The sequence below is a fragment of the Cavia porcellus genome, unplaced genomic scaffold, assembly GCF_034190915.1.
Source record: "Cavia porcellus strain 051 isolate PalLab524CR breed Dunkin Hartley unplaced genomic scaffold, mCavPor4.1 scaffold_30, whole genome shotgun sequence".
Classification (NCBI taxonomy): Eukaryota; Metazoa; Chordata; class Mammalia; order Rodentia; family Caviidae; genus Cavia; species Cavia porcellus.
This window is the reverse complement of record NW_026947513.1, coordinates 31,623,287-31,647,795: the sequence shown is the minus strand read 5'-3', so window position 1 is coordinate 31,647,795 and position 24,509 is coordinate 31,623,287. Positions and strand designations below refer to the sequence as shown.

The 24,509-nt window shown below is 36.3% G+C and overlaps 1 protein-coding gene across 11 annotated transcripts in view; it reads left to right on the top strand.

The window, feature by feature from the left end:
- Positions 1 to 23,656, top strand: part of Clock (clock circadian regulator) — a 127,947-nt gene extending 104,291 nt beyond the window's left edge. For 10 of the 11 annotated variants that reach the window (XM_063240685.1, XM_003471671.4, XM_063240682.1 and 7 more), the window contains 8 exons: positions 2,200 to 2,341; positions 3,289 to 3,389; positions 3,911 to 4,000; positions 7,005 to 7,157; positions 8,010 to 8,219; positions 9,326 to 9,522; positions 11,823 to 12,108; positions 16,228 to 23,656. In XM_063240685.1, the coding sequence (XP_063096755.1) occupies positions 2,200 to 2,341; positions 3,289 to 3,389; positions 3,911 to 4,000; positions 7,005 to 7,157; positions 8,010 to 8,219; positions 9,326 to 9,522; positions 11,823 to 12,108; positions 16,228 to 16,407 (1,359 nt within the window). In that variant the 3' untranslated portion in view covers positions 16,408 to 23,656. The remainder of the gene's footprint in view (positions 1 to 2,199; positions 2,342 to 3,288; positions 3,390 to 3,910; positions 4,001 to 7,004; positions 7,158 to 8,009; positions 8,220 to 9,325; positions 9,523 to 11,822; positions 12,109 to 16,227) is intronic. The other variant, XM_013154408.2, reaches the window with a different exon arrangement.
- Positions 23,657 to 24,509: the final 853 nt, after the last annotated feature.

Genomic DNA, 24,509 nt, shown 5'->3' with positions numbered 1-24,509 from the left:
TCTCCATTAATTTCTAGAGGTAGTTTAGCAGGGTATATCAATCTGGGCTGGAGGTTATTTTCTTTCAGAGCTTGGAATGTTTTGCTCTTCTTGACTTGATGGTTTGTGTTGAGAAGTCTGCTGCTATTCTGATGGGCATTCCTCTATAGGTTATCTGTTTCTTATCTCTAACAGCTTTTAATATTCTGTTCTTGTATTGAATTTCTGGGATCTTGATTATTATATGCCTTGGTGTAGCTCTGTTTTGGTTATAGGTGGCTGGAGTTCTATATACCTCATGTATCAGAATATCATTTCCTTTTCCTATGTTTGGGAAGTTTTCCTTAATTATTTCTGTGAATAGTTTTTGTAGTTCCTTTGTTTGTACCCCTGCTTCTTCTTTCACATTCTTTATTCTCAAGTTATAGATTGTTTTGTCATCATCTAGCCCTTTGTATTGTAACTGCTTATTTCCTTGTTATTATTAAAAATTTTTCTCTTTCATAATCCCACATTGCAAAATTGTCCTCCAGTATGGATAATCTATCCTTAGTTTCTTTCAAGCTGATTTGCCATCTTTCCATAGAGTTTTTAATTTCCTGGTAATCTCTTTGAATCTGCTTTGTGTATTCTATATTTTTGCATATTCTTCACCAAATGGTTCTCTCCTTTGTTTGAGTTCCTCCCTTTTTCCATCTGTGTCTGCTTGAGGGGTACTTAGTATCTCCTTTATTAATCTTCTTATATCTTGCTTTACTTAATATTTCCCTTTTGAACTCGTCTATGAGGTCCTGAATATATCTCTTTATGTCCACTGGCACTGTGTCTGATATTGTGTGTTTGCTGTTCTCATTCTCCTTTGTATTTGCCTGTCCTGGGTCCATGTTCTCAGGGTTGGGACCTGGGAACTTTTTGTTGTTGCTTCCTCTTCCCATCTTGTTTGCTTCTTCCGGGAGGCCCCAGTTTGTTCTTTGTTGTTTACAATTCTTCTGAAGCATGCTGGCTAGATGACCCTTCACACTGCCATGTGCTAGTGAGTTGCAGACAGGGACAGTGTATGCTAGCCCCTCCCCTCCGGATCAGTCAAGCTGCTGTGGCCTGCACTGTATTACTTTGTGCTGCCTCCCTTCCGGATAGGTGGTGGTGGAGGCGGGGCCAGGGGCGGGGGCAGCCGGTGGGCGTGGAGTTGCTCCACTCCTCCATCCTCCAGAGGGCCCAAGGCGACAGGTCTCGCAGCCGGAGGCGCCAGTGGCAAAGGAGTAGGGATCATTCAAGCTGTTTTGGCGTGCACTGTCAGTCAAACTTCAGGGATTTCACTGGGTTAGTGTGGTTAGTGTGTACCACCGCTGTAGGGACTTGAATTCAAATAACCTCAGAATTCTCCTTTTTTAAAACTAAGTAATGTTCAATTCTGTGTTTGTGTATACCACATTTTGCTTATTTGTTCACCTGTCAACAGATTGTTGGGTTAGTTTTACTTCTTTGGTCATTCTGAGTAATATGATGATGAATACTGCTACACAGATAGCTGTTTTGAGTTCCTGCTTTCCATTCTTGTGGGCATAAACTTACATATCATAATTCTGTGTTTAGTTTTAGGGTAACTGCTATACCACTTTCCATAGCTGCTAAACTCTTTTTACCCCAAGACACAAGAGTTTTAGTTTCTGCACATTCTTGACAATACAAGTTATTTTCTATTTTTGTTTTGTTTTTGTTTACATGATAGCCATTCTGATAGGTGTGAGGTCATATCTCATTGTTGTTATGACTTACATTTCTCTTAACAGTGAGATCGAGCATCTTTTCATACAAGAGTTTTATAGTTGTAGTTGTTAATAGGTCTTTGATCTGTTTTGAGTTAATTTTTGTATATGGTATAAGATATTCCAGTCCTTCTGCTGTTCTTTTAAAATACAAAATGAAGCCAGAACTTTTGTACTATAAAAAATAAATTTTTATATCTTTACCTGTAATGTACCTTTGCCTTATTAAAGGTAAAAATTGAACTTCTAAATTTTTTATTGTAGGGGCTGGGGATTTAGCTCAGCGGCATAAGCACCTTCCTTGCAAGCAGGCAGTCGGGAATTCGATCCCTAGTACCGATAAAAACAAAAAAAAATTTTTTTTTATTGTATTTTTTGGTTAGCAAGAAATACTACTAATTTGAGATCTCTAAACTGAACCACTAGAAAAAGTTTATTTTTCTCTGTCTCTTAGAGCCAAGATTCTGGATCTGATAATCGAATAAATACAGTCAGTCTCAAGGAAGCATTAGAAAGGTTTGATCGTAGCCCAACCCCTTCTGCCTCCTCTCGGAGTTCAAGAAAATCATCTCACACAGCAGTCTCAGACCCTTCCTGTGAGTACTTTAGCTTGAAAGTAGACTTCTGTTAAACAGAGTACTTCTGAATTATTTAACTCAGATCAGAATATTTAATAAAATACTTCTTTAAAATTATAATTAAAATAAATTGTAACGAAATTACAAATTTTTAAAATTTTGAAGTGTATCAGCCTTCCCACTAGGAGGCAGATTGTTTGTCTTTAACAAAGAATTAATGTTATCACATGATCTATAAAACATGTAACTGGTAATGTTATTTTTAACCATTCCTCAAAAAGAAAGTGGAAATCTTTTTTACTATAGAGCCTGTTTGCTTTATGAAAGTTTTTTAGGGTCTGATTTTTATGAAGACTTGCATAGTAATCACTAAGTTACATTTGGCCCCCCCATATTTGTGGGTCTGTGTCTGGAGAATCAACTGACTGTAGATAGAAAGTGTTCCAAAAATACTACTTCCTTACTAAACAGGTACAGGCTATTTTTCTTGTCATTATTCCCTTAACCAATACAGTATAATATTTATTTATGTTGTCTTAGGAATTATTTAAGAATCTAGAGATGACTTGAAAGAGGATGTGTATAGGTTATATGCAAATACTGTGCCATTTTATGTAAGGTCATTGGGCATTTTGGTGAATGGTCCTGGAACCAATTTATTATAAATATTATATATATATACCAATTTATTTTATGTGTATATATATATATATAGAGAGAGAGAGAGAGAGAAAGACTAAGACAGAGAGAGAGAGGGAAGAACTATAGTTACTATATTTATATTGTCTTTAAAATTTTTCTTTGTTCTTAAAAGATAGAATTAAAATTAATCTTATAATGATGTATTTTACCTTTATTGAAATTAGGTTAGAAAACATTTTTATTCACTGCAGATTTTGAGAGTAGTCTTTGAAACTTGTGTTTATAAGTATTAATGTTATTCTGTTTTTGTTGGCTAATTTCAGCAACACCAACAAAGATCCCAACAGATACTAGCACTCCTCCCAGACAGCATTTACCAACTCATGAAAAGATGGCACAAAGGAGATCATCATTTAGTAGTCAGGTAAGCTATTTAGTTAATATTCTTTGAGGGAAACAAAGATTGATTAAAAGGGAAAAATTACCTAAATCTTAATCAATTCATTGATTTATTATTGCTTTCCAGTAAAAGCCCAAATAGTTGATACATGATACTTCCTCGGTGTCTCTTATTTGTGAAGTAGTTGTCATATAGTTAACTTATTTTTACTGTTTTTCAAATAAAATGTTTTAGATTTTCTGTGTGAAAAACTGATGATTGAGAGCTTTTTTTATATCTTAAATTCAAATAATATTTGTCTTTTGTTAAGTCAGCCACCTTTTATTTAGAGCTTATTCTCTGTACTGTGAGAGATCCACTTGAAGATAAAACATATATAAGGAACACATCCTTCCAGGGTCAAGAGGGAGACATAGCTGTACACAGCTAACAAAAGTGTGAAGTAAATTCTAAGTTTGGTGATAAACATAGCGTGTCTCTATTTCTGGTGGATGTATGAGAATGAACATTACTTCAGTAATTTCAGTTATTTATTTTGCTTCTAGTCCGTAAATTCCCAGTCTGTTGGTCCATCATTAACACAGCCATTGATGTCTCAAGCTGCAAATTTACCAATTCCACAAGGCATGTCTCAGGTATTTTTTGTTTGTTTGTTTTAGTTGAGTATTTACAAATGATAAATTGCTTTTCAGCTGAAGTGAATAGTTTTATGCATAGTTGTGTGTAGTATTTTTATATGTATAGTTATAGATGTAGTAGATCTTAAATAGAGACATTTAGAATAACTAGGGACATTTTTATTTGCAGTAGTGGTTATAGAGTACCACTGAACTTTTGTGGACATGGACCAGGGATATTTAAGCATATTTTTGGATGCATGGCATTTTTTACAACTAAGGAGAATCCTGCTTAATGTTACCATAACAAATCCCCTTCTTTTGAAGAAAAAAGACATGAAGATATTAAAGATAAAATAAAACAGTTCATTTTATTCTTTCTATAGATATTGGAAGAATTAACTTTATTCATTTATTCATGCATATGTGATGTATTGACAATATGTGTTGTAAATAGCTATATTAAAAGGCAATGAGGAAACAACACATGACTATTATACAGTGTTATATAGTCTGTGCACATCATATGAACCTTTAGTGCAGCCTGGTAAAGTGAAGGAAAACTTCTCAGGAAAATAGGATTTGCCTTGCCCGAGTTACAGAGAAAGCCTAAGTACAGAAATCAGGACAAAAAAGGTGAATAAATCCAAAAGTAATTCTTTGATTACAGCTTCTCAACTTGTGATTATAACTCATTCAGTTCCTCCAATACATTAACAGTACTGCTGAGTAGTAATGAACATACGCTCACAAAAAGTCTGGCTGCTTTTACTCTTGTTTCTGGCGGTCCTAGGGATCGAGGGCGGGGCCTTGTACACACCAGGAAAGTGCTCTGCACTGAGCTACATTCCTAGCTCCTCTCACTGCTTCATTTGGCACTGAATATCTAAACTTTGTAATCCTAATTTCTAGAAATAAATTACCAGGTAAGGTTTTATACAAGCATTGTATTATTAAATATATTTAGGTACAAAAGTTTTTAATCAGCGTGAAGCATCAACTTCTAATTATTTTGACAGAAATTTTATGTAAATATTTAGACATATTTTCAGTATTATCTTTAACCTTGAGATACTGATTAATATTTTCAGTATTGTTCTTTAACCTTGGGATACTGATTAAACATTTCTTAACATTTTATAGGGGATACTTTTGAACACTTTGCTTCTTTGTTGTTTTCTGTTAAGATCTTGTGTTCTGTGTTTATTTCTATTTTCTTATTTCTACTTAATAGAAATCCTTTAAATGGTGACAACATTTACCTGTAGGTTCAGATAATGTTACTTAGAAGGCCAGATAGTCAAGGCACTGATTTAAAATATTTTCTGAAGCTCACTGGAATAAAACTGCCTTATTTCAATTCAGAACTCACGATTTATATACTTTGAAAACTTTGTATACTCTGTATCCTTAATACAAACTTCTGAAGATAGAATTAAAAATCATGAGGGAATGATCTCACTTTAGGTGCAGTTCAGTGTAAACTATTTAAGATAGATTTCCAATAAAATGAAACTCCTTCAACTCTTATACTGTGTCATACACTTAATGAATAGAAAATCTGCCCAAAACTATACATCAGGAAAAGAAAAACTTGCATAAATATTTTAATTCTAAATTTACTGAAAAATCATGAGATTAATACAAGTTATCTTTAGCCTCTACAGTTACAATAGGTGCTCAAAGTGATGGCCATTAGCTTCCAGGTATTTATTAGAAGAGTGCATTGTTGAAGTGCATATATTTTTTGGCAGGCTCTGTATTTATGAAAATAATTAAATGAGCCTGTGTAGACTTCAGAATGAATCACCAAATGGGGCTAAATTACATGCTATAGGACATAGAGAAATAACAAGGGAAACCCAGGAAGTAGAATAACTTTGTTTTCATTCATGATTCATTCATTGATTCATTCATAATTCCTTAGTCTTTATTTTTTTTTTAACTTTTTATCGGTACCGGGGATCGAACTCACAACGGCCTGCTTGCAAGGCAGGTGCTTATGCTGCTGAGCTAAATCCCCAGCCCCAATTCCTTAGTCTTTAAAAGCCCATGTTTCAAACTTTTGAAGACAGTATCAGCTGAAAATATGAGTAAAAATAATAATGTTCGTTATCTGTTAAGTTTTTGTAACTTTGCATAATTCTTTTTATGTATATATAGAAGACATTTAGGGATGACAGGATGTGATATGAATTAATTCCAGGTTCAGGCTATATTTTCATTTGTTAAAAAGTAGAAATTGAAAATAAGAGGTTAAGTAACCTGTTGTAATAAGTGATTGAACCCCATAGCATGAGCTTAAGTCTTCTGACTTAAAGATGTAATCAGTCAAGGGCCAGTCAGAAATCAAAAGTGTATCAGAAATTTGAAGAGAGATACTATGGAAAATTACTGAGCTTTAATAAAAGAAAGAGAATTTAAAGAATATAGAAAGAGGAAATGTAAACAGAAGGTACTTAACTGTAAATCAAAAGGAGCGTGCCTAAGGAAGGGACAGACATGGAAGCACCCCAGCTTCTTAGTCACTTGTCTCCTATGCCAGGCTCGATTTAGATCTCACTGTGGCCTAGTGTTAAACAGGAGCTCGCTGAGGTACTACAAACGATGGCTGGAGAGCAGGAAAGCCACCTGCCAAGGACTGGTAAAACGCCGAGGAGAGGTGCCTACTGCAATGTCACTGAGACTTACTTAGAAAGCTGCCTGCCTGAGTGCTGAGGAGACTCACTGCAAAACTGCCCACTGGCACCCCTGACATTCGAATAAGAAGGAAGTGACTGTAACTGGGAAGATAAGCACCTTTCTTGACAGTATCTCTCCAGCGCCATCTGCTGCCTTAACTTTGTGCCTGCTGTCAAAGAAGAAGTGTTTTGAGTTCCAGATCTAGGATCCCAAAGCAGATCAGAGATGGGCAGGTTAGAAGCTGAAAGGCAGAGCAATAGCGGCCTGAACTGTTAACTCGTGCTATACTGCTTATTTCCATATGGCACTAGGTGACGCTTTTCTTCATGTGTTGTTTCAGTTTCAGTTTTCAGCTCAGTTGGGAGCCATGCAGCATCTGAAAGACCAGTTGGAGCAACGGACACGCATGATAGAGGCCAATATTCATCGGCAACAGGAAGAACTAAGGAAGATTCAAGAACAGCTTCAAATGGTCCATGGTCAAGGGCTCCAGGTAAGTTACTTGTACATTTATCCCTTTTGCATTTTGGTTTTCTAGAAAATTGATTAAACGTGTTTGTATTTTGTATATGAATTTTACAAAATACTCGGCTTAAGTTTGATATTTTCATACATATTTTGATTTCATCCATCACTTGCTCTCCTTCATTACTTCTAACGCATTCTTTTCCTTTAGAAATTGGTTTTTTAAAACATGAAAATTAGAAGTATTTCCATTAGTTCAGTTCAGTAAATACTTACTGGTTACCTGCATAACTCATTCCTAAGAATAGTTCCACTAGCATCCTTATTTTTTAAGATTAATTAAGTCCTAATTTTGGTAAGCTCAAATTTATAATATAAAATTTATATTTTACAAAAGCTTTGAGGTACAGACTTTATAATAGTCAATAAATTTCCACTAGGTATGATTCATATTCATCCCACTTAGTAAACCAAGAAACCACTGAGGAGAAATAAAAACTACTTTTGTCTACTGTCAAAAATGATGAATGATGGATGATACAAACCTGCCAATCCACGGACCTCTGAATAGTGCTGAATTGTGCGTGCTGACAGTTGGGAACATGCTGACATTAGGATGGCTGGCAGAATGAAGTTTCATAATCTATTCATTAATTATTGCTAATTCTCCACTCAAGTTATAGTCTTTTTATTTGCCTTTTAAACTTAATTTGAAACTTCATTTTGCTTACTTTGTTTTAACGTTGTCACTATTTTTAAACTACAAAAGTCATTTAGGGCTGGGGAGATAGCTCAGAGGAGGAGTCTTGCCTAAGATGCTCTAGGCCAATTTTAATTCCCAGTGCTACCAAAACATTAAATATAATCTTTATTTTCAAAGATGTTTTTGCAACAGTCAAATCCTGGACTGAATTTTGGTTCTGTTCAACTTTCTTCTGGAAACTCGTCTAGTATCCAGCAAGGCCAGGTTGTAAATATGCAAGGCCAGCTTGTTCCTGCTAACCAGCTTCAAAGTGGAATGAGTGCTGGACATATTGGTACAAGTCAGCACCTGATGCAACAACAGACTTTACAAAATACATCAACTCAGGTAATGTTGTCAGGTACAGTTGGCTGTGGAGTAGTGTCCAGTGATTGAAATATTATACTAGTATAAAACAAAAATAAAGCTTTAATACTGTCTTCTAAAATTTCATAGTAATTAGAGTACATAATACTGAAATTCTGAGCTGGGCATGGTGGCACATACCTGAAATCCCAGCGCTTGAGAGCCTGAGAGAGGAGGATTGCCATGAGTTTGAGACCAACCTGTGCTACATAGTGAATTCAAGGCCAATCTGGACTAGAGCACAAGACCTTTTCTCAAAAATCTTAAAAAAAAAACTGGTAAAATATCTTTTTGAGAAATTATATTAGTGTTAAATATTGTCAATATTTTGACATTTAAAATATGACAATCTGTTGAAGGATCTAATAATTATAATGGGCCCTTACAATTTATAGTCTCCTCCTTTATGTTAAGAAGTTACGACTTACAAATGAAGTGGACCAGGAAACATGTCACCACATGTGCAGAATACCCTGGAGGTGAGGAGAACAGTGATGGTTTCACAAATTCACAGCAAGGGCATAATTCATGTTCTGCTGCCCCGCAGCTTGAGCCAGGGGATGCACATGCAGCACTGCCCCATGTGTCACTTGTACCACCAGCTCTACAAGCCACATGGTGGGACAGTCATTGCATGTGCCACCAGTGGGTGTGTGTCAATAAATATTGCAGAAAATTCTGCTAATTACTGTACATCTGTGGCTGCAAATGAAAAATACAAAAATACCTAGTCATCAGTCACTGCTTTGGGCATTTAATAGAAATCCTCTGTGTATATCTTCTGTTATCCCTATTAAGGTCACACTCCTTTTAGAATTATAGCTTCCCTTGCAGCAAGGCATTCGAGACTAATTCATTCTCAGTTATTACACATCATTTCTTGTTTTTGTGTTGTTCTATTTGTAGGAGAGGAGAGATTTTTTTTTGGCTCAAAAGTTGCTCCTATGGGATTAGAGTTCTCTCAAAGTAATATATCCTGGGACTGTTTCACTGTTAGGTCAGCAGTTGTTTAAACTATGAATGGTGGGAGCAAACTTTACAAATAACTTTGTATTATTAATCTTTCTCTAAAACCTTCTCTTTTCTAGCAGAGTCAACTGAGTGGGCACAGTCAGCAAACATCTCTTCCCAGTCAGACCCAGAGCACTCTTACAGGCCCACTGTATAACACTATGGTGATTTCTCAGCCTGCAACCGGGAGCATGGTCCAGATTCCATCCAGTATGTCCCAGAACAGCACCCAGGGTGCTGCAGTAACTACATTCACTCAGGAAAGACAGATAAGGTAGTTGCCATAATTCATTTCTCATTTTCAGAATTGTAAAGTGGTTGGTTAAAAGCAGTAATCTATATGGGAATGTAGCTCAGTGGCACAAGATCTGCCTGGCAACTACAAGGTCGTAAGTTCAATTCCTGGTACCAAAGAAAAAGAAAGAAATAGCAGTAATCAGGGGCTAGGGATATATTTCAGTATTTAAGCACTTACCTAGCATGCACAGTCTTGAATTCAGTTCCCAGCACTGCCAAACTATTCATACACTTCTCAGTGGGCAGTTGGACAGTTCACGTACTTATTTGTTTAAGATGACAGAGAAATTGGCACTTGGTACTTCTGTGACTAAATACTTGTTAGAGCTTTCTTTATATGAAAATTTTTATGTATTTGTGTTTTGTTGTTTGGGGAGTTTTTTGCACTTAAGCATCTGAAGTATATAAAACAGCATTTTATTTCAAGATCTGGTATGGATTAAAAGCATTTATTTTAGGGGCTGGGACTTTAGCTCAGTGATATAGGACTTAACTAGCATGCAGGAGGCCCAGGGTTCATGTACCATTCTTACTGTACTAAGTTTACTATTGTTATGGACTTGAACAGTTAGTGCTGTAGGTATAGTATGCTACAGTGTATCTCATTTTCCTTGCTAAGATGGCCAATGTTGGAAACAAACTTCATCTCACAGGAAAGGCAAACTAAAATAATATTTTATAAACAATATTATGTTATAAACATCTTATAAGATAAAACTTTAATGTAAATTTTTCTGTAAACAGGGTTTTAAAAATTACCTTATAATTGCCTTAAGTGCCCACATGGTAAATGGACTGTGTCCCTGATATTGAGTTGTTTCATAAAATGAAAAAGTTCTTATTTGTCTAAAAAATTTTAATTATAATAAAATATCATACAACAAAAATTAACACATTAACCTTTTAACCTTCATTTTTGTGGTATTACTCACGCAGTTGTTACTATCACCCTACCCACCTCCAGACAGAAGCTTCATACTTCATACCCATTTAAAGTTCCCAAGCCCTCCCAACCACATGTCCTTAATAACCCTCATTCTATTTTCTATGTATTTGAATTTGACTGCTTTGGGTACTTCAGATAGTTGGAATCACATAGTATTTGTCTTTTTGTTACTGGCTTATTTCACTTAGCATAGCGTTCTAAGCTCATCCAAGTTGTAGCATTGTCAGAACCCCCTTCCTTTTAAGGTAGAATGATCCACCATTATCATGGGCATATCCTGGGCTCTGCATACCCATTCTGTCAGTAGATACTTTGGTAGTTTCTACCATTTGGTTATTATGAATAAATGCTGCCATGAGTGTGTGTTTACAGGTATCTGAGTTCCTGCTCTCATTTCTTTCATGTATTTACAGAAGTGAATTGCTTCATAAGGTGATTTTTTTAATTTTTGAGGAACTGCCACATAGTTTTCCATAGTGGTTGAACCATTTCACATTCTGACCAGCAGAGTACAGAGGCTCCAGTTTTTCCGTATCTTTGTCGGCACTGGGTATTTCTTCCGTATTTTTCTATAAAAGCCATCTTGATGGGTATAAAGTAATTTCTCCTTGTGGTTTTGGTTTGTATTTCCCTAATGATTAGTGATATTAGTACCTTTTCACATGTTTATTGGCCATTTGTGTATCTGTTTCATAGAGAAATACCTACCCAAGCTTGACCTATATCAGATTTGTAAATGGCTGTAACAACTGTAACAACTCTACATGTGTTACAATTATGTTACAATAATTAGATGTGCTAGATACATGATTTGCAAACATTTTCTCCCATTAGTAGGTTATTTTTTTACTTTATTGATTTTGTCCTTTGTTGCCCGACTTTTTAATTTGATGCAGTCTATATCTGTTTTGTCACTAGTATTTTTGTTGTCAATGATATCATTGCCCTGTCTTTTGTCAAGAAATTTTTCTCCTGTTTAAAGAGTTTATAGCTTTAGCTCTTATGTTTAGATTAATTTTGCATTATGAATGAATATGACACGAGTGCAACTTCATTATTTTGAGTATCAGTGTTTTAAAAGTTCAGTTTTGTTAGTCTTGTTTTTGTTGTCATATATTAATTTGGCTACATACATATTTTGTTTTGCTGATATCCCAAAGGGAATCTTTTAAAGACATAAAGAAATAAAGAAGTAAAATGAAAATGTGTAACTTTTACAAAACTAAACTAGAATTATCACTGGGTATTATTTTAGATAAATGTTCAAATCACTGCCTTTTATATTGTTTACTTTGTACTTTTGACTTTCTTTTCTTTCTTTCCTCTAACAGATTTTCTCAAGGTCAGCAACTTGTGACCAAATTAGTGACTGCTCCGGTGGCTTGTGGGGCAGTCATGGTACCTAGTACTATGCTCATGGGTCAGGTCGTGACTGCCTATCCGACTTTCGCTACACAACAGCAGCAGGCGCAGACATTGTCGGTAACGCAGCAGCAGCAGCAGCAGCAGCAGCAGCAGCAGCAGCAGCAGCAGCAGAGTTCCCAGGAGCAGCAGCTTCCTTCAGTTCAGCAACCATCTCAGGCTCAGCTGACCCAACAACCACAGCAGTTTTTACAGGTACTCAATCCACTGAAGAAGCTGTCTGCAACCCATTGATTTATAACAGGCTTAGGGATTAAATGAATAGGTGTGCACCTGATCTGAAAAATCCATAAAAACTTATTATACATTTAAATGTCTGTAAGATAGAGAGCTTATCCTGATTAGCTATTTTTCTCTCTCTTGTTGAGTGTTTGGAAGACTCTTAGCCCTGCCATGAACATAACCTGTTACCTGAATTGCTGAGTAGAGTGAGTGGTCCACTGCCTAAACGGCACTTTATATAAGAGACTTTTATTCTAGGCCTGAGTTTGTGCAATTGGAGGAAAGACCTCTTTCTCCCTTTTTAGGTGTCCATCAAACTACTTTGTATAAGGCAGAGTTACCAAGAAGGATTTCTGTATTAGCATAGGTCAGTGATGGCGAACCTTTCAGAGACCAAGTGCCCAAACTGCAACCCAAACCCATTTATCACAAAGTGCCAACACTGCAGTTAAACCTGAATGCTAAGAGTTTTATTTAGAAAAAAAACAGCTGTTATCCAGTGCTTAGTTGCTGGGATGACTTGGCTCATGTGCTGACAGAGAGGGCTCTGCATGCCCGCTACAGGGGCATGTGCCCTAGGTTTGTCTCACTTGGCAAGGGGGTTTTCTTAAATTATTTGGTTGGATTCAAACTTACTAGTCTTTTTTTCTTCTAAATTAATGTCAGAGGAGAAACACAGTGAAAGTGTAGTTAATATTCTAGTTAAAAGTTGGGCTGTGTGAAGTGTGTATCATAGTTAAAAGATGGGCTGTAAAGTCAGGGTGCCCTGAGATTGAGCCACTGGTACATCACATACTGTGACTTTTTAAAAAATTTTTTTTTATTCAAAGAGAAAAACAAAAGAGTAAAAGGGTACAAGTAATACAGAATTTCAAAAAAATAAACAGTAAGAAATCAATAGTTAATAGATTACATATTGTCAGATATAGTTGTTCAAATTATAAAATTAAAGCATACAAAGTGGACATTCAAACAGTTCTGTTCAATGATCCAACAAAAACTTAGTAATATGGTTTTCTATCTTACACACTTAAATATAAATGCAGTTATATCCTTTAGAGCACTTTCTTTTCCTCTGTTTTTTACAATAACAATGGGTTTTATTACTCCCACAGTTCTTATTACTTTTTTTGAAGAGAATAAAACCAAATGTGACAAAACAAAACAGAGTCAGTCAAAACAAAAGGATGGGCAAAGTACATAATGTAAAAACAATACCAGGTGATCAACAATGGTTACCATAATGCCTCTTGCTATCTTAAAAAGAGTTGCCTATATCATCAGTTGCCTATATAATAAAATTGAACAAAACAGTACAGAACAAAACCAATAAAACCTAAACTTTGGAGACCTTACAGGACTTCAAAAGAAGATAATAGTAAAACCAGAATGGGCATCAGAGTGAATCTTACTGCCTTCAAAGTAGTTGCCTATACCCTCAAATTTGAGACTATCAAACAAAACAGAATAGAGTAAAATCAGTCCAAACAAGATGGTGAGACCAATACAGGTTCAAATCAAGTTAATAGGAAAACAAAGAAGGTACTATAATATATCCTGCTATTTTTTAATTTATTTTTTCCTTAATTAAAAAAATAATAAAATTAATTTTTAAAAAAGGGAAAAAAAGGGGAGGTTGAGATGAAAGGGGACATAACAACACAGGTCAGAACAGAGCAATTTAAGCAACATAGTGCTTAACCTTAACCAGATAACCTGACATAATAGTAGTTACCATAGTGTCTCTTTCCTTGAAATATTTGAGTATAACTTCGTATACTATAGCATCAAACATATCAAGACAGTGTGAAACCATTGGAGAGAATGAAAGTATTACAGGGTATTTAGAACCAGCTATCAGAAAACCAACAGTGGTTTCTATATTATCTCTTAGGCCATTTAAACTTGATAAATTTCTTTTTGGGGGGAGGTTGAGACTGGGTTTTGCTCTACAGTTCAGGCTACCTTTGAACTCTGTTTGCAGCCCAGCCTGGCTTTGAACTCCCAGTGATCCTGCTGCCTCATCCTTCTGAATGCTGGGATCACAGGCATCCCACTATGCCCAGTTTATAAAGTACAAGCGATAGTAGACTAATTCTCATGGATTAAAGAGACATGGAAATTGTTGAGCTTAGTATAAGACACATTGCCCTATGTCATTTCTGACCACCCTGTTGATGAATGTAATAGATACTTAGATTGACCAAGAGCAGGCACACACACCCTGGGTGGTTAGCAAAGAAATTAACGAAACCAATTTGTGGACCTCAGTGTGTTTTCTAGAAAATCCCATTGTTTCCTTTCAGGCCTAGCTGGAGCAGTTTTGACTGCAGGTAGCACCGATTTGTGCACTGGGCTTGCATCATCAATTTCAGTTGTACAACATGTGATATAATTAGGAGATTCAGTGTAATATGGTATAATATATTCAAGCATAAATACACTCTTAATTATCACTCTGGTTTTCTTTTCTTTTCTTTTTTTTTTTTTTTTTTTTTTTTTTTTTGGTTTGGGGCTCACTGTGTATCTCAGGCTGGCCTTGAACTCACGGCAGTTCTGCCTCAGTGCTAGAACTACGGGATTATGTCACCATGCCCCACCTGCTCTGCTATTCTAATCCAAATATAATCCTTATTCTAGTCATTTGAAACACAGAGTAGTTGCCCAAATATCTCTTCAAGTGTCATAGTGTCTTAGAGGAAATATAGCCAGTAAGAATCAGCAGAATCTTAAAGCAGAAGACTTGCCTAAAGACCTAGCTTCTGATCTTCCTTTTATCAAGTAAGAAACACCCCTTAAAAGAAAAACATTCTCTTCTTCCATACTTCTTCCAAAAAAGTATCCCAAAGACAGGAAACCCATAAGGAAATAAGATAGACAATACTCTTCATAAATATATATTCACTGTGAGTATATTTACTGTATGTAGTTTGGTTTTCCTAATTGTTACCTCTGTTCCAAAGTGCATTTTATGATAACCCTATGAGGCTTATAAATATCCTGAGTTACTCTGCTGTGCAAACTTTTCCTAATAACACAAAAAGAAAACTCTGAAAGTCTTTGGCAAAGCTTAATGACCATTAAGATTTAGGGCCTGTTTTTTGTTGGTTGGTTGGTTGGTTGGTATGCATGTGTACATATTCTTCACACATATTTACAAACATCATCCTCTCCAGTTCCATTTTAAAATTGAGAACCTTGTGTTAAATATATTGTCTTGAAACGTACTTCTTTTAAAAAATCAACTTTCTTTTTTTCTGGAGTTTCAGATTAATGAACATAACAGAAGTAAAAATTTTGTGAAACCAAAGCAATCAGATAGTTTATAAATGGCAGAGCAGTACCAGGAATATAGCTAAGCAGCACAGTGCTTGCCTGGCAAATGTGAGGTCATGAGTTTGATTCCCGATACCTGAATACTAAATGGCAGAGCAAAACTAAAATACAGGGCTGTTCATACTGATCCTGGCCTTTTGTTTTGTTTTGTTTTTTGTGTGTGACATCACACTGCTACATAAAATACTTAAGCCTTCAACTTTGCCCATAGTTTTTATGGTGCTTTTAAGTCAATAACATTTAGTATTTATAAAATCCAATGTTGCAGACACTGTTATTCTTATGTGGTAAATGAAGAACCTGAGGTCTAAAGAAACAAAATGCTCAACCAGGTTACACATCTATGGCCTGGGCAACTGTAGTGTGAACCCACAATTTACTAACAGCCACTTTGCTAGCTATTCCCATAACCAGCAGGTGGACGTGGGTGCTCTAGTTTTACTCTGAAGCAGGACGATGGCCATGAATTTGAGGCCATCTTAGCCTACATAATGAGTTCAAGACCAGCCTGAACTACATAGTAAGACCTGTCACAACACAGAACTCCAGCCCAGATATTCCTTTGTAAAATAAGACTGTTATTCTTTCAAAAAGAGAGTCCCATAAGCATTTTCCAAAAGTCAGATCTTTAAAGGGGAAAAATTACAGTGGAAAAATGAGACTCAAAGGACCTTACTCCTGTAGACAACTTGAGCAAATGTTTTATAGACAGTATGATGGGGTAAAGTGATACTGCATAATCCATTTGTTTTTTAGGCTTCTCGGCTGCTCCATGGGAACCCTTCCACTCAGCTCATCCTCTCTGCTGCATTTCCACTACAACAGAGCGCCTTCCCTCAGTCACATCACCAGCAACACCAGTCCCAGCAACCGCAGCAACTTGGTCGTCATAGGACTGACAGTCTACCTGATCCTTCTAAGGTTCAGCCGCAGTAGCACACGTGCTTCCTCTCTGACACCCAGGGAGGAAGGGAATGGCCTAGAAAGATTTGCTCAGATGACCTGAGGACAGGAAGAAAAGTTCCAGCAGATTCATGCACTGCAGTTTTGAATGTTCTAGTTCTTGGATTAGTCGACAGGGGAAATGCTGCCTAGCGATACAGATGTACATTAAATACCAGCCAGCAGGGAAGATGATCAGAGAGATGTAGCCAATTCTGACAGTGTTTCAGTTGCCCACATGTTTTTGATGGAAAAGGAGTATATTGCCAAACATTAAGAAGCTCAGCTATGGAATGATCTTTAGCAAATGAAAAGGCACTAACAATGTTAGTAACTTCAAGTGGTTCTGTGCCTGTTACATAGTGTTACTGAGAACACATCACTGCCATGTTGGGTTTGCTTACAATGATGCCATGAAGATAGTCCCCGAGTCAAGTGTCCCCCTCCCTAACCCACTCCCTCTTCATGTAATGATGGGACTGTAATTATGTTCAGAATGTTGTGTGGGTTCAAATGTATGTACAGATACTGTAAAACTATGTATATGCCTGGATGAAGGAGAGAAAGCAAACCATTATGTGTGCTGCATGAAAGCATTAACTCTTATGAGTACATTTCACATTTCATTAGACTACCGCACCATGTACAAACTGATACATCAGCCTCTGTTTTTCTTTTTGTTTACAACATAGTAATATTCTACTCACTTTTCCGGGGCACAAGTCTTTTTGTTCATACTTTGGCTGTGATGTCACAGTTTGTTCAGTGAGGTATGATGTGCTGCTGGGAATGGATCTCTTCTTTTTTCAGGTTAAATTATTGATACAACAGGATTTTCAAGTTATTCATAAATATCCCTCATTTCATTATTTTTCAGTTACATTTGAAAATAGGATTTGCACTGCTTTTCTTTAGATGGTTAGAAGTTTGATTACATATTTTGATGAACTTCATAGTTGGAAATATTTATGTAAGTGGTTTTCAACAAGCCTGAAAGTAATTTCAAGAATGTTTCAGTTATAAGGATAAAGTTTGCACACAAAAGATTTAGGCACTTTTTAACATTCTCAATTGTGAGAATTTTAACTTTTAAGATTTGTTGGAATCTTTTTATTATCCTTCACAATTTCAATGCTTCTTTTAAGTCAGAAATGATTCAGGGTTATTTGAGGGGGGAAAAACCCATAGTGCCTTGATTTTAATTCAGGTGATAACTCACCATCTTGAACTTACTGTCTGGTTTCAGTCTCAGTTTTGAAACCTTAGTACATTTTTAACAGCATGTGGGTGTTCGTGTCATTATTCTCCTAAGTTCCTATGAAGACTGCTGTCTGTCTCTTAAACTGGAGGACAATAAATAAAATATGACAGCCTAATGCTATTAGTGATTAATGTAATCCCAGATAGTTTCCTAAATTAGTATCTTCCTTTAAAGCTAAATAATCACATGAGTAAAATTTGCTCAGTGTAAACTTGATATTCTTACAAAAAAGGCGTAAGAGCTGGGTATTTAGCTCAGTGGCATAAGCGCCTGCCTGGCAAGCGCACAATCATGAGTTTGATCCCTGGTACCAAAAAAAAAAAAAGGCATAAGAATTGGCTTTGCCTTCACTTCTACACCAGAATAATAACTCACATGCTTTCTAAACATGCACTAAGATTTCACCTGGCAGTATTACACTCTAAAGGTAATAAATTCCAACACAAGTTATATATATTGAAAAAGCATTTTTTAGATTTTATGGTACTAATAATGAAATTCACAACTAGAGAAGAAAAGATTAGGAAAATTCTTTATTCAAATATAGAAAACTATTACTGAGAAAAGGGAGAATAAGCATAAGAAATCAAAATTTACTTTAAAATGTATAGCAGAGTTGAGATTGTTAAGCAGAAAATGTTTTGAGCGATGCAAGGTAATGCAGACGCTAAGTCAACTCTTTTGTCTTCAAAGAGCTTTGCTATCATCCTTAAGGAATACACTTTGCTTTTCTATTAAAAAACAAAAAACAAGACTATTTCTGGTCAGAATTAAATTAGAAAATGGCCAAAGAATATTGGTACCTACTCTTCTATAAAAGGAGTGTGACTAGATCCCAGGCAGTAATTAACATATCATGAGAGTGTTTTCCTAGCGAGTGATTGCCCAGGAGATTCCCAGCAGTCCTGTGAGCACCAAGGAGAGCTGTCAGAACACGCGTACCGAGCACACAGAGATGCGCAAACTGACGGGAAATTCTGCAGCAGCATCTTTTCTTCCCTTCCAAACTGCCTTTCTCAACCTTTTGCCATTCCTTATACTGTGTATCTATCTGAGTTGTGCCTCATTTATTTATTGGCATTATCTAGTGAGAAGGATTTAGCAAACAAAAAGATATGGAGAAGCGTTGTATTAAGGCTTATCTTCTAAGTGTCATATCTACAAGAAAGATTGTGAACTGTGAACACTGTGTTTAACAAAAGCAAAGCTTAAGCCAAACCACAAAGTAAATAACTAAAAACCTACCCCTTCAAATAATTTTCAGCTTCACAGGTATCTGAGAAATTTAAACAGATTTTTTCTTTATAATCGTTGTTGTAGTTCACAGTTCATCTTTTGCCTGTGTGAAATTAATGTAGCTAGACTTAAAAAAGCAATTAGCTGCTTTTCCTTTGCTGTCTGTGGAGTACGTTGAGTCTGTGGAGAAGCTAGTCAGCCTCCTGTAGCTTTGCTTTCCTCTTGCTTCCAGTAAATTTGGGTTACAAAATTGTCCCTGTCCGTATTCAGATGGAGAGTCAGCAGTTGCTTGCTCTTCATTTCTACAGCCAAAGTTGATTGAAATCCCAAATCTAAACCATAAGAAGATACTAAATAGGAGTACCTTTCTGCTTCTTGAAAGTTTTCTCCCTTCTTCTTAGCAACACTTTATTCTCGGTGGCACTTTTTTTAAAGGAAAAATGCTAGCTGCTGTACAGTAAGTTTCCTTGCTTTGGACTGCTAGGGCCTGAGATGACTCAGCATTACTTGACAAATATGAGACCAGCAAGGATTAACACAGTTGCTGCTGAGAACGGTGTCAAACCAGAATGTAGACACTTAGAAAGTACTCTTTCGTACTTTTTTTCTTTCTTTCCCTGAGTGGAAAACATGGGAGGAAAAGCAGATGTGGATGGGGCTAGCATGTAAGTAAATACTAGTTTGCAAACTCCATCCTAAATTCAGGGGGTAATTTTAGTGCTGTGCTCTGTTTTGTCATTTAGATGTGATTTAGAATTGTACTAGTAAATGAAAGGATGCCAGTAATTTGGATTGCTTGTTATAGTGCAAGTTTGGTAGGATTCTTAGATGTGCAATACAGTGTTTGGTCATTGCCTTAAAGCAGTCTCTTGACGTCAGGAGCACTGAAGCAGGCCAGCTCTATAAAGGGCATTGTACTGAAGGGAAATGAACCCTTGTTCAAGAAGCCTTAGAAAGGGACCCTTAAAATAGTAGTCTACACAGGTGGAAATTCTTTTCAACTGGATATTACTCCTTGTGTTGGAAAATGTTTTCACTATGTTGAGGCAAACTTTTAAGTGAAATGCAGATGGCATTTTACTTTTGTATTTCTTTTTTCTATTTCTTTGGTGATTGAAGGTTCATGAACATGTGTAAAACTCAATTCAAATCTATAACCTTTCCAACATCTGTGGCCCTGTTTTTAGTGCCACAGGCATCCACAGAAGGTATAAACACTGGATATTAATATTGCTGAGAGCATCTAGCCAGGAGTAAGCTGATTGAAACATTTCAGTGGTGAAGAAACAGCACAAAGGCACTTGCCATTTTAATAGTATAGTGATTGGAGGAGACCTTTTAAGTTTGTCTAGATTGGGTGAGCATTCTTCTAAAAGGAGCCTCTGAAGTAACTGCAAAGGAAAAGAGTTGACTATTTTTATAGCATATTTAATATATTTGTATGAGTACGTACACCCCTCCACACACCCCTTTTCTCATTTCCCGCCCCTTTGCCGTAGTCCTAGCATACCCTCATCCGCATGGGTAATGTGCCTATTGCCAGCCTACCAAAAGATAGTGCTGCTGCTTTTTGAGACAGGTGAGAAGAACAGAATCTCATGCCTGGGGATCCTTTATGGGAGATATAGCACACACTTAAAACAACATACCACAGTCTAAAAGCATCATTTTCAAATGTATCATGCACTTTATTGCAATTATTCATTTTGATACAGTTCATTATCTTAGGCATTAACTGTTTCTAAAGGATCCCCAAATCATCACTTAGGTGAAATTACAAAATGACATTTCTGAGAAATGTTTAGATCCAGTGAACCGTAGTAGGTTTATGGGAGTGATTTCAAGATAGCCAAATGAACTCTTTCGTTTTGAATGTGGTGGAGTCCAGAGATTGTAGATACCTAGCTCCATTTAAACACTATTGTAAACCTATCTTGCCTATTGTGTGGACACCAAAAGAGACCAATGAGCCTGTTTATTTTCAGAGGTCTAGGAAAATCGTATCCATGTGAGTAGATGTACAGAATTGATCTAAAGTGATTGGTAGTAATATTTTAGAATAATTTCAAGAATTACTGAGTATTTTAAACGTGTCCTGAAATGTTGGCATGTCATTTCAGCATTTCCATTGACTTGCTTTTGTAATACTTTTGCACAAAAAGGACAGATTTCTGACTAGTTTGGTTGAATTGGTCTTAATTTAATGTCTCCTGTGGAAACACTGGGGATAAATTATGTTGGTATAGCTATTAATTCAGGATATTTAAAAATGTTGAACAGATCACAAGAAATTAGGTGAACTTGGATATTTAAGAATTAAAATACTTTTTTTCCATGTGACTGTTTTTGCATTTTTTCCCCATTGTCATAACACTACATTCCTTGTTTTTCTTAATAATTTGCAGGCTTTGAGTACTTAGCAGTGTTTTGTAAGGTGCCTGGGTTTTCCCAGGGAAATGTTCTTTAGTAGGAATGGTTATATAGTTTCTGAAGAGACTATTAAGTGAAATTCTATCACCACCACCAGCAAACACTGAGGTGCTGCATTAAGTGACAATCAAAATAGTATTTATAAAAAAATTTAGAAAGTGGTTGAAAGAAGCACTTGCTTTGAAAGCAGTTCTCTGGTTTTCTTGAATAAAATGGCTAAATGTACTTATTTATATTTTTAAGTATTTTTGCATTCTTGTCTTGATGATTTTAGTGTTTTGTACTTTATTTGTGGTTTTGTTTTGCATCATCTTGTATTTGGAGAACTAACTCTGACTTGGGGCAGACTTGCCCATTTGCTGACCCTGCAAGGACAGTCTGAATCTGTCTCACATCAGGTTGACAATGGAGGACCCAAATCCAGACGCCCCTGCACTTTTCTCCTGTTCTCAACTCACCTAAGAAAAAAATTTTAAAAGGCAACTCCCTTTCAGCTCAGCTTCACATAACTCCAACTTTTTTCTGTCTTCACTTGCTGCCTTCTCTGTTTTATGGGCACTTTTTGTATGCCTACTTCCCCAACACAGCCAAAGGCCAGTATGACAGAACCAGTGTGGCACACGGCTGCCTCAAGTTTTGCCTATTTTGGAAAACGTTAATGAAACGGTCAGCATCTTGTAATGGCTGTCATCATGTCCACATTAAAGTCCTCATAAATCGAAGACTTATAAAAAGTTGGCTATATCTATACAGCTACAGTGTTCTTTTAAAAAAACCAAACTAAACCTCCATACATAGGCTGTCAATAAAGCAGTGCTTGAGCATTGAAACCTAGACGTTTGAGGATCCTTCATGCTCATACAGTAGAACATAATTCTCTTATTTCAGAGCTCCCAGAGTAGCTCTGGTCCCACAGGCTAGGTGAAGCGTATACACAAGGATCCCTCAGAAAATAAAACACATCAACCCCAGGTTAAATTTAATGATGTAAACAATGTCTGACTCTGAGGTGTTAGTGGGAGAAATGGTTTTCAGATATATGCATTTAAATCTGAGGAAACAAACTGTGACATCGTTTTAAGAAATGTATGTGTGTTCTAAGTTGGCCTGTACTGGTACGAGGTCACTGCTGGCAGTGGTTGTACCAGTAGTAATAAGTTAAAATGTAGGAAAAGCTGTTAATCTTCAGATATGTCATAACTAGACAATCATCTTCAAGCAAAAAATATATATACTGTCTAGGAAATGTCCTTTTTTGAAATGTCAGCCAGAACAGCTGTAATTTAAACCATTCTAGGACTATGTTGAAATCTGTTGTACTATGGTTTAAGTTGGGGAAAGTCCTCAATATGGCACTTTCATATTCACTCTGTAAAAATTGAAGCCCAAAGACAAGTTAAATCAGTGCTGTATTGAAGTTAGTGCAAAATAAGGAAGTTTTATCTTTATAAATTTTTAATTGTTAACATCAGTTGGTAGTTGTAAAAACATGCACCAAATTCTTTCTAATGTTCTGTGTGGTTCTTAATGTGCTGTTCGTCCTTACTGCTTGGTTCTTGGTTTTAAATTAAAATGTAGCTATAGCCCATCATTCTTCCTTCCAGAGTGTGGAGCTGTAAGTGGCTACTGATCTTGAGATAAGAACACCGTTTTCTTTTTTTCCTAAAGCAAACAATTGAAATCTAAATTAATTTACAAAACTTAAGCACTGGCATTTTTCAAGCATTATCTCCTGCCAAAATCCTAAATTGCATAGAAGCATGAGGGATAACGAATGGTTTTAACGGTGCTATATCTGGCTCTCCGATTTTCATGAGCTGCTTGGAAATAGTATATACAATATATGGATCATTTTATTACCAATTTAATATTGTCATTTTCACCTGGTGTTACCATTGATTATGCTTGTTTTTCAAAGCTATCTTTTGAGAAGAAAGTCAAAATGTGTTACTAGCCTACCTCCACTTGGGCCTCTTGCTGTATGATCTTTTCCAGGTTATGATGTGCATAGCTTTTAAAATACCTATGTACTATTACAATTCTCTTTTCCCATAGACTCTTGTAATGTATTCAGACCCTAAAATTATAGCAAAAGAGCCAAGCAGTAGTATTGTGGGGGTTTTTGTAAATGTAAAATACTTAGGTTCAGACTTTGTTTCCTTCAATTTTAAAAATAAAAGATACCTCAGTGCTATAATGTTTCTCAGTATCACCTACATTTCTCCAAAAGTAACACCTGCTTCATGTGGCACATAACTTGTAAGAATCACATTTTGGATTTTAAAGACTATTAAATATTTTAAAATCACTATCAAATGATATTTTCCTCTTTTATTCAGTAGTGAAGCCTAACTACATTAATAATTTCTACTGTGTAGCCTAGGTCTGAATTTGCAAATTCTCTAGTTTCATTCTGCTACAAGATTGTGGTATCTCAGAAAGCTGTGCTTGTTTTTCATGTACTAAGCTACTGTTGAGATCAGGCTCTGGGTACCCACTACTACTGGAACAAAGTATCCTTTCTGTTGTTAGAAAAGAAAATCAGTGATAACATCTAACCACAAAGAGTAAAGGCTGCACTGTGGGGACCCAGATTTCTCTTGAAAAGCTTTGTTGTAAGTCAGTCATGGACATTGTATTTTCCTATCCTGTAACACACTTTTATGGTAGAGAAATCCTTAAAAGGACCCTTTCTTCATAATGGGTATTACTGCTTACTGGATAGGACCTTCTAGTTGAGGCTACTTGTGGGTCTCTAGTGTCAGGTGTTCTCACAGTTGTGCAGTGCTGGGTGATTAACTGGGCTTTTCAGTTTCTTCAAATTACATTGTAGACCAGTCCTTTATTTACAGTAGCACAGTAAACCTGAATTGTTCTAGGTTTGTTAATATACTACATGTGGACGATTCTGTAGAAATCCTGTCCTAGGCTGTTTGATAGTGCTACCACATAAGCTCCCATAACAGGTTAGAAAAGAAAGCAGCTGTCTTCCCAGTTGGGTGGAGTAATGAGGTCCAAACATGCTTTAAATGACAGTGATCACCACTGACGTTGCCATGACAAAATGAGGCAACGTTAGCTAGCACAGTGCCACCCGGTCATTTAACACAACTGCAGGCTCTGGAACTCTACCCGAGTTTGACCTCCTGTTCTGCCATGCAGAACTGAA